General features: G+C 45.6%; 1 protein-coding gene across 1 annotated transcript in view; it reads right to left on the bottom strand.

Annotated features, from left to right (window-relative positions):
• Positions 1-6,187, bottom strand: part of SMYD3 (SET and MYND domain containing 3) — a 710,646-nt gene extending 704,459 nt beyond the window's left edge. The window contains exon 1 of the mRNA XM_080825025.1: positions 5,947-6,187. Coding sequence (XP_080681151.1) covers positions 5,947-6,110 — 164 coding nt within the window. The 5' untranslated portion in view covers positions 6,111-6,187. The remainder of the gene's footprint in view (positions 1-5,946) is intronic.
• Between the last annotated feature and the right edge of the window lie 7,246 nt (positions 6,188-13,433).

Genomic DNA, 13,433 nt, shown 5'->3' with positions numbered 1-13,433 from the left:
TCTTTGAGGACCTTCACAGTTCACCCTCCACCTCCCCAAGGAGAGTCTGTAACAAGACAGCAGTTTGCCAGCACCTGGTACTGACCTATTTCACAAAACCAGCCATAAACCCACAGGATGCCTTTCACGCATTATTTAAATAGAGGTGAGTGCCTCCCTGTCTCCATTTGGCTCTTCCTACCAGGCCCTTAAATCTTGGCTTAGGAAGCAAATGTGAGAATTTTGTCTTTGTTGAAACTATTCATTCCAATGCTTAATGTTAATGTTCTTGGTAACTTCACTTACTTAGAAAATTCACCTATAAAAAAGTGGGGGGTGGGGAGGTGGGTGCAGGACCTGGCTGGTTCAGTCGGTTAAGCATCCAACTCTTGATTTTGACTCCAGTCATGATCTCAGGTTCGTGAGATGGAGCCCCAAGCTGGGGCCCTGTGCTGGGCGTGTAGCCTGACTGGGATTCTCCCCTCCCTCTCCCCTTCCCCATTCCACTCACACATGCACTCTCTCGTTAAAAAGAAGAAAGAAAAGAGAAGAGAAAAGAAAGGAAGGATCAATCGATCTAAGACCTCAGCTTCTGTTTCCCAAACATTTTAACAATCTTCTTCCCTATCTCAGGTACTTTCTGCCATACCTTAAACCCTCTTGTTCCAACACATGCTACTATACATACATATATAAATACATATAAATAAATATAGATATAGATACATAGATATATAGATATATCTCAAGTCCTCCCATTTCGACCACTCTACCTTTTCCTTGACCACACCATGTCCCCTAACCCCCCAAGTCCATCACATTCCACTGTCCATCAACCTACCCTCCTTATGGCCTCAGTCCCTTGCTTGAAAATCATGGTGCCTGATTACCTCCCTTGCCTACAACTTCCATTTCCTTCTCCCACTCTCCATCCATTAAACTAACCTGGAAATCCCGGATAAACCCAAATTTCATAGTCAAGGAGCTGACCATGGAGACAGAAAAAAGCACGCCTGTGCTAACTGCTCTCACTCTAAATAAATGAACACAAGATTTATGTGGACCCCCAGCACTTCCCAGCTATGCTACATTCCACGAGGCAATTCACTCTTCTAGAGGGGTATTTCAAACCTTCTCTTCTCTAAGACTGAGTTACTCAGCAACCACTTCCCTAGCTGTCCTCAAAACATTCCATCACTGCTGTCACCTTCTTTAGCACTTCTTCCAACCTCAGTATATGAAGGTATTCCTGCCTTCCCCCAGGCTCAGTCCTTGGCGGAGATGGATTACATCAACTCACCATAGTGTTCTTTTCTTGCCCTTTATTGCCTGGTCATACCTACCCACACTGCAACTCAAATGTAGCTGCTTTATTTTCTATTAATTGATCACATCTGTCTCATGGACATGGGGTTGTTTTTTCTTTATTTAGTCTAAACTTCCTCATAAATACTCACCCTAGGAAATAGCCAGAAACTTAAAATTTGCCAAATATCTCTGTCTCTTCCAGTTAATATTCAGACATTTAAGTTTAATTCCTTACCCGAGCAGGTTTAAATAGGTGCTTTCAGGTAAATTTTCTCCAAATGGGGCTTAAGGGACACAACCTTATGGTGGCAAGAAGACCTAGGATCTTGGTATTTCTGTGGATCTTCACTGATCTCTGCTGCAAAGAGGTGATCATGTCCCATACCTGGACTGTTGCCATCTCACCTTCTGGGATGTCATGCCTGCTCCCAGCACTGTATCCATGACCCCGACCTTCAGTCTGGAATTGTATGATGTCTGCTGTCCCACCAGCTCCTCCACATCCCACCCAGTGATATGAGAGCATTTCAGACTCCCCTGCTACCATAGGCTCATCTGTCTAGCCACTTCCTTCTACCACTGCTGTGCTATATTCCCATGTTGGAACAGCACCAACCCACATAGCTATCCTCCCCCCCTCAAGATTCCTAATAAGGAGCACAACAAAAGGCCTTCTACTTTTGACTGACCCCTCAACCTACTGAACACACTTACCTCAACTCCAGAACTCAGGCCAGACGAGGAAACTCAAAACAGATATTTCAAGGGCAGCTCAGTCAGTGGAGTGTGTAACTCTTGATCTTAGGGTTGTGAGTTCAAGCCCCACACTGGGTGTAGAGATTTCTTTTTAAAAAAAGATCTTTCATGGCACCTGGGTGGCTCAGTGGGTTAAAGCCTCTGCCTTCAGCTTGGGTCATGATCCCGGGGTCCTGGGATTGAGCCCTGCGTGGGGCTCTCTGCTTAGCGGGGAGCCTGCTCCCCGCCCCCCCCCCGCCTCTCTGCCTACTTGTGATCCCTGTCTGTCAAATAAATAAATAAATAAAAATCTTTTTAAAGAATTAAATTAAGTTTTAAAAAAAGATCTTTCCAAAAATTCCAAAACATGTATTTCTCATAATCTATTTTCCCTACCTTTGTCCCCTTTCTTCCCATAACTTACCAGGGCTTTCTCAGGGCTGGAAAAGATGAACTTTCAATTTCCAACTCATCCTCCTCCCTGTTGGAAGGCACTAAGCCTCAAGCTCAGCCTTAATGTTGGAAGAGAAATCATATCCTCTTTACCCAAGAAAAGAAACTATCATCAGAGTATGTCAGAGGAAGTTCTTGATACAGAAACTACAGGCAACTTGTAACTTTAGAAAACAAAAACAAACATACAGTGACTTAAAATTCCCTTAAATACTATCCCTTCACAACTTTAACTGTTAGCATCTCCTGTGTGCTAGGCTCCAAGGATATAAGATTAGGGAACTGGGTCACTGAAGTGGGTAGACTTACAAACAAAATAATTACAATGGAATTTTATATGCTGGATTTATGAAAATAGAAAACACAAGTAACCCCTTTGTCAGTCTTTTCCAAGTCAAACTAAAGAGGTGAGCAACTACAGAAAAAGGATCATAGAAATTATTTCAGGTCACAACTTTACATCATTTAATCTTTCTGCAATTCACATACTTCATTTTTCTTCTACTCACAAGATGAAAGACCAGTCCTTACTGAGAGGAAAAAGGGAAGAAAAGCCATGAAGTGGGTTCATTCAAGTTTCTCCATTAATAAAAATCAATATGCGAGAACTAAAGCCCTTTTCAAATAGCCCAAGACCAAAGGAAATCGGGTAGAATGAAATAATAAATTATAATAAATCTGTTATTTTATGTTGCCACCCCCACCCCAGACTGTTATTGTTACAAATGAATATTTTCATTCCATTTAATTCAAATGGAAGACAGCAGAAAGACAAGAACAGCTAGAGGAAAATTCAACCAGATGTTCTTAACACAAACTAAAAGCTTACTATGTGTCAGGCACTTGGGGGTAGAAAAATTGAAAGATGTAACACCTACTCTCAAGGCCTTCACAACTGATGATGAACAAATTTTACTTACAAGGTGATAAAGAACACAGAAACTTTACCCCAGTGATGGTCATTCAATTGTAGTAGAAAACTGCATGAAACAATGCACCATAGTTTGATTTCTCTAACACTGTTTTCAGACTGTGCTGATTCCCAACTAGGCACTGCAGAAATACTAACCACTGATGCGGAAGTGTTCAACGGAGCACCTACTACCACAGCTCAGGTCAGCTATATCCTAGTAAAGGCAAGTAAATAAATAAATAAGCGCAAATGTATTTTTTGTGTAAAGCACTACTAAACAAGTGTGTATCAGTATGAAAACTCCTTTTGTTTTTGTTTGGATGCTTGGTATTTACTGATATCCCTTTCTTATTTTATGTTTGCTAATTCCCCCACTATAATGAATACTGGTGGGAACAGAGACTGCCTTCTTTCCTAAAAGCCAAGAAGTCCTAACAGTCACCTTCTCAAACTCTCTTGCAGCGAGGATGCAGGCAGTGACCCGATCTCAGCTAATCCAAGACACCACTGAGGATTTTGAATCAGAAGCTAATACCACAAAGAAGCACGGATGAGAAAGCAGCGTTCCAACAATACTCATTTTCCCCATAGCAATGGCAAGAGTAACGGCAGCAGGGCCCGGGATCGCGGTGCTGGTAACACATGTGGGAGAAGCCAGCACTACCAGGCAGCATCACAAATGATGTACTCTCCAGGCCCAACTCCAACTACTTCTGAAGTGTAATTCTGACTATGGAACTCCCCTTGGTTCCTACCCGCTTTCAGAACTGGGGTTCCTCCAGATCTCAAAGTAATGCTGAGATCTCCCCAATGCTCTTACATGAAATTCCTTTTTTGCTTAAAGCATTACTAACCAAGTAATGTCTCGCTAATGAGCTATAGGAGTAATAGCCAACAGTAATGAAATAGCATAGTAAATAAAGAAGCATCCCACCCACCAACAGCTGGGTCTGCATAGTCTACTTTGGAAAACAGACAATGTGTATATCACATGACTCAAGTTCAGCTCTGATAATTCAGTGAATCATTTGTCATCACGTATTAATTCCAAAACTTTTCCATCTCAACTACTAAATAACTTTGCCAGTCTGATCTCATCTGGTAGACGACCCACACCTCCTCTCTCCATCACCTACTATTATAGGGTAGCAAGTTCTCTACATTCGAACTTGAGATACACCCACAGATGATTTAACAGGAGAAAGAAGAGCCCAGGTCTCCACTTTGCTTGAATAAGAATCAAAGATCTATAACTTTCAATTTGGAGGCCTTCAGCAAATAATCCAGTCCTAAATTAACTGTTTCCAAAACTTTTTTTTACGTTTTGACGTTTACAAAAACTTGAAAGTGCTCTCTCAACTGATTCTTTTTTACTGTTACTGTTATGGTCATATCAGGAAGCTACAGATACAATTGTTACTATTATTTAGTAACTTTAAAGTACAAAGTTAAATAAGTAAATCCCTCAATTACGAACCAAATAAGGAACTGGTTAAGATTAATGGTCAAGCTACCGATCTGAATTCTGCAACTACCTCCTCACCTCCACGCACCCAAATCCCAGGCTAGGAGATCTGAAGGGTAGTCCTGCGAAAAATCATCCCACCCATCTCCTCTTTGGCAGATAACAGGAGCTCAGTAACATTAGTTGCTTGACACAAGTCCTATGACTCTGTGTGTATGTGTGTGTGTGTGTGTGTACATACACACCGTGTTTCCATAAATTGCTTTAACATAGCACTTTACATTGGCCCAGGGCTTCCAGGCTTATGAAACACTTTCGCATGAATTCTCGCATCCCGAAAGGTGGTTAAGACTCAGACTTGCCTGCACAGCCATTAAAATGCAAAGCACATCATGAAACCTCAGTAACTTGGGCTCCCACAGCACTGTACTGCATCTCTAGTTCAGCCCTTCGGATTCACTGTAGGTAATTCTCGCTCTCACTGATGTGCTCCGTAGGGATGCCCCGTTCGTGTTCACAGCTCCAGGCGCAACACAACCTGGACCCTGGAAAGTGTTCGGTAAACACCGAGATTCTTCCGCCTCCCGCCAGCCGGGTCCTCTCCTGGCGGATCCCGATTACCGAGCCCGGTTGGCACACATCTCTGCGCCCCTACCACCACCCCCAGCCAGTTGTGACCTACGGGGCCGCACCGATGAAGCGTGCCGCCCAGGACACAGACTTTTGGGTCCCCGGTAAGATTACCCGCAGCACAACACTGCCCCTTAGCTCTGCCCCACCGGCTCCCTACAGTTCCTACGACAGCCCGGGGACACGGGCGGGGGTGCCAGCGGGTCCAGCTCGGCTCCACGGAGCGGCGGGGGCTGAGCCTGGGACGCCCCCCAGGCCCCCGCACCCAGCCCCCTGCCAGCCGCTACGCGCCCCCGGGAAACGCGCGTCCCAGGACGCGCGGGGCTGAGCACCTGGGCAGCAACCCCCAAACGTGCGCACCCACGACCGGGCAGGGTCCCGCGGCGGGCAGCCCCACTACGTCCCCCGCACGCCGAAACCGCGCCGCCCGGGACTCGGGTGGGCGAGGGCGCTCCGCACGTACCCGAGGAGGCAGCGGTCGCAGACGACGCCACGACTCCCCTTGCACACCGTGTACGCCAAGGGATCCGAGCGGAAGAGCAGCTCTCCGGGACGCAGCTGCGCCAAGGCGCGCAGCCCGTTTCCCCTGTTGGCGGTGCTGAACTTTTCCACCTTCGGGGGCTCCATCACCTCAGGTCCGCACCTCAGCGGTCCGCCGCGTCCGGCAGCTAGCGTCTCGCGTGCAGCCGGGAGCCGCGCGCCTGCGCCGTGCGCGCACGCGTACGCCCGAGGGGCGGGGCGGGCGCGCGGGGCCTCTGAGCATGCCCAGACCGGGTCCGGCGGCGAGGCGGGCCAGAGCGGCGAGCGGGGTGGGGTTGTGTCTCCGGACCCCCAGAGCCGGTCACCGCCGGTCCCCAAGCCGCTCCGCGAGGAGTAGCGGTGTTACACACACTGGCCCAGCGTTCAGTTATGGTAGTTTGTATGCAGACGGAGAGGTGAGAGAACAGTGCGGTGGATACCTGTATCCCCTCCTCCGAGATCAGACAGTTCTTGGCATTTCGCCATTTCTGCTCATTTTCTCTCCCCAGGTATGTAGGTATTGTTGTTGAACCCCGTGAAAGGAAGTTGGTCTGTTACTGAATCGTTTAAAAGTAAGCTGCAGACATCGTGATTGCTCGTAACTCATTTCTTAATTAAGTGCTGTCACATGTGCTGAGCAGAAGCCTGAGAACAAAGCAGAAGCTGACCCCTGCAACCCACGCCCCCAGTCCTGGGTGGGTGATGTGTGACAGTCCTCCAGGACACTCCCAACTAGCTTCACGTTAATGCTTTGCTAGAGGGGAAAACAACCTAGCTAGACAGTAGCAAGGCCTCCAGTGTCCTTAGGGTCTTCTTTAGTTTGTGAAAAGTCCTTTTAGACACCTCCCTTTTTCCTTACCTCCCCTGACTCTCACGTGTATATATGTAATCAACCACTCGACACAAACCCAGTACAGCAGCTCTTTCTGCCCACAGGTCCCATCCCTGTGCTTTAATAAAACCACGTGGGTTTTTTTGCACCAAACACGTCTCAAAATTTTGTTCTTCGGGGGCACCTGGGTGGCTCAGTGGGTTAAAGCCTCTGCCTTCTGCTCAGGTCATGATCTCAGGGTCCTGGGATCGAGCCCCACATTGGGCTCTCTGCTCAGTGGGGAGCCTGCTTCCCCCTCTGTCTCTGCCTGCCCTTCTGTCTGCTTGTGATCTCTCTCTCTTTCTCTCTGTCTGTCAAATAAATAAATAAAATCTTAAAAAAAGAAACTTTGTTCTTGGTGGACTGGATTTCAGCAACACTCCAAAACTCTGTCACACGTATTTGCTCAGAATAAAAACAATACCCTACAGGACTATGAGGGGCACCTTGGTGGCTCTGTGGGTTGAGCATCAGATTCTTGGTTTCTGCTCAGACGGGGATGTCGGGGTCATGAGATCAAGCCCCACTAGTGGCTCCCCACTCAGGAGGAGGTCTGCTGCTCTCCCCTCTCCCTTTGTCCCCCCTGCCATAAATAAGTCTTTAAAAAAAAAAAAACACCACAGTATCATTATTGATGTTGGAAACAAAGGCAGAAGAAAATTATTAAATTTCCTTACTACCTACAGCCCATTGACAAGTCCTTGAAACACACAGGGTGACATTCCTCTAGGGACTCAGCTGCCTCGATGTTAATACTTTGCTAACGGCAGAAGGCAATCTTATACCAACCCATCAGGATCCTCTAAGTCTACTTTAACATATAAAAATTCCTTTGGAGGGGCGTCTGGGTGGCTCAGTCGTTGGGTGTCTGTCTTCGGCTCAGGTCATTATTCTGGGATCCTGGGATCAAGCCCCACACTGGCCTCCCCGCTTAGCGGGAAGCCTGCTTCTCCCTTTCCCACTCCTCCTGCTTGTGTTCCCGTTCTCGCTGCCTCTCTGTCAAGTAGGTAAATAAAATCTTTAAAAAATGATAAAAAATAAAAAAATAAAAATTCCTATGGAAACTTCCATTATCTCTACTCCCCAAGATACACGTTGGCAATCATTCCCCAAGCATATGACCTACTTGATGTCATTTGGGAATGTAGGTGAGGTTTGGTGGGGTAAGATCCGAAGCCGATGACCAAGACAATGCTTGAGATGTCTTTGGTGCAAAAGGGTGGTTTTATTAAAGAAGAGGGATAGAACCGGTGGGCAGAAAGAGCTACGGAGAGGTGGCTGATGATACACTTGGGAGTTGGAGGAGGTAAGGAAAAGGGAGCTTTTCAAAAGAGCTTTCATATGCTACAGAGGACCTACCGGGTAGTAGAGGCCTGGCCATTGTCAAGTTAAGGTTGTTTTCCCCTCTAGCAAGGTATGAACATGAAGATAGTTGGGAAGTTCCTGAAGGAACATCACACACATCCCACCCAGGAATGCTTTGTCCTCAGCTTGATTTCTTCTCCCTCATCACACCAATACACATCCCCAGGCATATGACCCATTGATATACGCCAAGACAAGGGGCTCATGACCAAGGTTTTATTGGGTAGCTTCCTGGAAGAATATCACACATATCCCACCCCAGGGTGGGGGCAGGGGGATGGAGGGAGGTCTAAGGGTGTCAGCTTATGCTTTGTCTTCAGCTAGCCTTCTGATTCCTCATCATTTCCCCCCTGAACAATTTTGATCCTTAAATTTTCAAGGTTGTTGCAGGTGGAGGTTCTCATCTTCTGTAACATCTTCCTTAGTTCCTTAAAACTGTTTGGTCATATCTGAGTCTGTGCATATTTCTTTCAAATATGACAGAGTTAAAGCCTTGGTAAAATAACCAATGTTTCTAATGGTGTCCTGTTATAAGGAGAACAGATTCTATGGGCAAATGACTCTGATTGCCAAAAAGAATACTTACTGATAGACCCTTTGAATTTCAGAGGGTTTAGGTAGAAAGAAAAGTTAAATGCTTCAATTCATTTTATTATTTCTATGTATCAGTGATGTCTTAAGAGAAAATTTTCTTAGTCTGGAAGAACAGTTAGAGAACCAGCAATGTTTCAAACAAGAGTTACAAAAACTATAAATGACAAAAGACTAAAAAATGGACATGGTTAAAAATCTGAGGAGAGGGGGCACGTGGGTAGCTCAGTGCTTAAGTGTCTGCCTTCAGCTCAGGTTATGATCCCAGGGTCTTAGGATCCAGCCCTGCACTGGGCTCCCTTCTCAGCCGGAAGCCTACGTCTCCCTCTCCCGCTCCCCCTGCTTGTGTTCTCTCTCTTGTTGTCTCTCTCTCTGTGTCAAATAAATAAGTAAAATCTTAAAAAAAAAAAAAAACCCTGAGGAGAGGTTACAAAATGTCTGCCAATGGGGCACATGGGTGGCTCAGTGGGTTAAGCCTCTGCCTTCAGCTCAGGTCATGGTCTCAAGATCCTGGGATCAAGCCCCACATAGGGCTCTCTGCTCAGCGGGGAGCCTACATTTCCCCTCCCCCCCTCTGCCTACTCTCTGCCTAATTATGATCTCTGTCTGTCAAATAAATAAATAAAATCTTTAAAAAAAATGTCTGGCAGGGGCGCCTGGGTGGCTCAGTGGGTTAAGCCGCTGCCTTCGGCTCAGGTCATGATCTCAGGGTCCTGGGATCGAGTCCCGCATCGGGCTCTCTGCTCAGCAGGGAGCCTGCTTCCCCCCCTCTCTCTCTGTCTGCCTATCTGCCTACTTGTGATCTCTCTCTCTGTCAAATAAATAAATAAATAAATCTTTAAAAAAAAAAAAAATGTCTGGCAAGGAAATCGGTTATTTCTGTGACACTTAACACTTTAATAATCAAAATATTAAGTGATGATCTTATACCAGAATATATTAAAACTTTAGGAACTGGGGCAGCTAGGTGGCTCAGTTGATTAAGGTCTGCCTTCGGCTAAATTATGATCCCAGGATACTTGGGTTGAGTCCCACATTGGGCTTTCTGCTCAGTGGAGAGTCTACTTCTCTCTCTTCCATCTTCCTGTCATCCCTCTCCCACTGTGAATGATTTCGCTCTCTCAAATAAATAAAAACCTTTAAAACAACAACAACAAAAAAAAAACCCACTTTAGGGGTGCCAGAGTGGCTCAGTTGGTTAAGCATCTGCCTTCGGCTCAGGTCATGATCCCGGGTCCTGGGATCAAGCCCCACATCGGCTCCCTGCATGGTGGTGAGACTGCTTCTCCCTATCCCTCTGCTGTTCCCCCTGCTTATACTCTCTTGATCTGTCAAATAAATAATTAAAAGCTTAAAAAAAATCAAGAAACTTTAGGAACTGGATATTATTTCTAGAATAGTTATAGGATTTACCCAAATGTAACCTAAGGCTTATCATTTGTTTAACAGTACTTCCAGAGTAACTTACCATACCAAATAAAAAGACCTAATGAGTTAAAGACACTCATTTACAATTTAAATCTTGGGAAGTTTGTTAAAGCCTTAGAAAGTTTTTATAGCCTGTGCCTAAATGGGATTAGGAATCAAAGACCTGATAAAGACAAAACACAGAAACTGGGGGTTTTTGGGGGGCAGACAAAAGAAAAAAAAATCTTTTTTTTTCACATTTTCTTATGAAGAGCAGACCAACGATTCAAGAAAGCTTTGTCTTTTTTATTTATTTTAAGATTTTACTTATTTATTCGTGAAAGAGAGAAAGGCAGAGGGAGAAGCAGGCTCCCCACTGAGCAGGGAGCCCAATGCGGGGCTCCATCCCAGGACTCTGGGATCATGACCTGAGCCAAAGGCAGCTGCTTAACCTACTAAGCCACTCAGGGGCCCAAGAAAGCTTTGTCTTTTGAACAGAGAATTACAACTTTATATGCCACTGTACTTTTTAAAAATACTGCTGTACTTTTAAAATCCACTTATTTCTATCTTAGTTCATCCTGACCACAGGTAAAATTCCTTTCCAAAGATTTCCCTTCCCTAACTTTCCTTTTTTTTTTTTTTTTAAGATTGATTTATTTATTTGACAGAGAGAAAGAGAGAGAGAGAGAGATCACAAGTGGGCAGAGAGGCAGGCAGAGGGAGAGGGAGAAAGAAGCAGGCTCTGTGCGGAGCAGACAGCCTGATGCGGGGCTCGATCCCAGGACCCTGAGACCATGACCTGAGTCGAAGGCAGAGGCTTAACCAACTGAGCCACCCAGGCACCCTTCCCTTCACGAACTTTCTACAACTTTCTTTTGCATTCAGATTTTGTCCCAAGCCATTTTTCTCCAAACAACCATCTTATTTAGGACAAAATTACCTTCTTTAACCTTCAACAAAAATGTATTCCCATCCTTATATCTTTCTAACAAACTCTACCGATGACGGAACAGAAGACTAGCAGAAGACAAAGCAGAGACTGACCTCCTGCAACCTCCCCACACCCCCACTGCTGGGTGGGATGTGTGTGACTTTCTTCCAGGAAGCTCCCAACTGTCTTCCTGTTGATGTCTTGCTGGAGGAGAAAAACAACCTTAACTTGACAATGGCAAGGCCTCCAGTATCTTGTAGGTCCTCTTTAGCATATGAAAGTTCTTTTGAAAACCTCCCTTTTCCTTACCTCCCCAGCTCCAGAGTATATAATCTGCCACTCCTCAAGCCCCCAGTGCCCTGCTCTTTCTGCCTATCAGTCCTGTCCTCCCTGTGCTTTAATAAAATCACTTTTTTGCACCATACATAGCTCAAAAATTCTTTCTCGGACGTCAGCTTCGAACCCTAACATTATCTTTCCTACATCATCTACTTTTCTACCTACAGAGCTGCTTTTCTTATTTTCATTAGTCTTGGTGACATTTGGCAAAATTTTTCACTCTTAGAAAAATTCCCTTTCCAGGGGCGCCTGGGTGGCTCAGTGGGTTAAAGCCTCTGCCTTCGGCCCAGGTCGGTCCTGGGATCGAGCCCCGCATCAGGCTCTCTGCTCAGTGGGGAGCCTGCTTTCTCCTCTCTCTCAGCCTGCCTCTCTGCCTACTTGTGATCTCTGTCTGTCAAATAAATAAATAAAATCTTAAAAAAAAAGAAAAGAAAAGAAAATTCCCTCTCCAGAGAAAACTGAGTAGTAACCCATTGTGAATTGTCCCACCAGAACACTTTAGATGCCAAATTTATGAATCACTTAAGCACAAAGCATGTTTACCAAAAGACTCAAGTGTCCTTAGTTTTTTGCAATAAGGAGTCAACAGCATAAACCTATGTCCAGTACTCAATGCTTTAGTGTTTTATCTCATTTGGAAAAGACCAAGACGTCCAACGAATTCAATCCCAGTTATCATCCCAGCAAAACTTCGAGATAGCCAAGATTAACCATCATTTTTTTTTTTAATTTATTTGACAGAGAGAAATCAGAGCTAGGCAGAGAGGCAGACAGAGAGAGGGGGAAGCAGGCTCCCGCTGAGCAGAGAGCCCGATGCGGGGCTCGATCCCAGGACCCTGAGATCATGACCTGAGCCGAAGGCAGAGGCTTAAACCACTGAGCCACCCAGGCGCCCCGATTAACCATCATTTTAAGTTACCTTTTTGCTAACAGATTGCAACAGAGAATCATGAACTCATTTGACCTTCAATAAATCATGGTAGAATAAAAGTTTCATATTTAATGCTGATACCCTTAAAGACATGTCTATCTTTTCTTTTTTTTCTTTGAGAGAGAGAGAGAGAGAGAGGGAGAAGCAGGCTTCCTGCTGAGTAGCCCCCCCCGCAAATGTGGGGGTGGATCCCAGGACCCTGAGATCCTGATCTGAGCCGAAGGCAGATGCTTAAGCAACTGAGCTACCCAGACGCCCTAACTCATGTCTATCTTAAACCAATGAACTTAAATTAGTTTAAATACTGAATATGTTCCACCTGGATCCTCTTTTAAAATTCATTTCGCGGACACCTGCAGGGCTCAGTCAGTTAAGCATCTGCCTTCGGCTGAGGTCATGATCTCAGGGTCCTGGGATCGAGCCCCACATCGGACCCCTGCTCAGCCATTAGCCTGCTTCTCCCTCTGCCTGCCACTCCTCCCTGCATGTGTTCCCTCTCTCTGACAAATAAATAAAACCTTTTTTAAAAAGATTTTATTTATTTATTTATTTGACAGAGAGAGACCCACAGTGAGAGAGGGAACACAAGCAGGGGGAGTGAGAGAGGGAGAAGGCTTCCCGCCAAGTATAGGGCGCAGTGGAGGGCTAAATCCCACGGCCCTGGGATCATGACGTGAGCCAAAGGCAGACGCTTAATGACTGAGCCACCCAGGCACCCCAAATAAAATCTTAAAAAATTAAAATTAAAAATTAAAATAAAAAATAAAAGTCAGTTTTCTCCTGTCAATTTTTTTTAAGATTTTATTTATTTATTTATCAGAGAGAGAGAGAGTACGCACAAGCAGGCAGAGGCGGAGAGAAAAGCAGACTCCCCGTCAAGCAAAGAGCCCCCTGCGGGACTCGATCCCAGGACCCAGGATCATGACCCGAGCCGAACGCAGCTGCCCAACCCACTGAGCCACTCAGGCGTCCCTTTCCTGTCAATTTTTAATT

The sequence above is a fragment of the Martes martes genome (genome assembly GCF_963455335.1).
Source record: "Martes martes genome assembly, chromosome: 15".
Classification (NCBI taxonomy): Eukaryota; Metazoa; Chordata; class Mammalia; order Carnivora; family Mustelidae; genus Martes; species Martes martes.
This window is presented reverse-complemented; position numbering and strand designations above follow the sequence as displayed.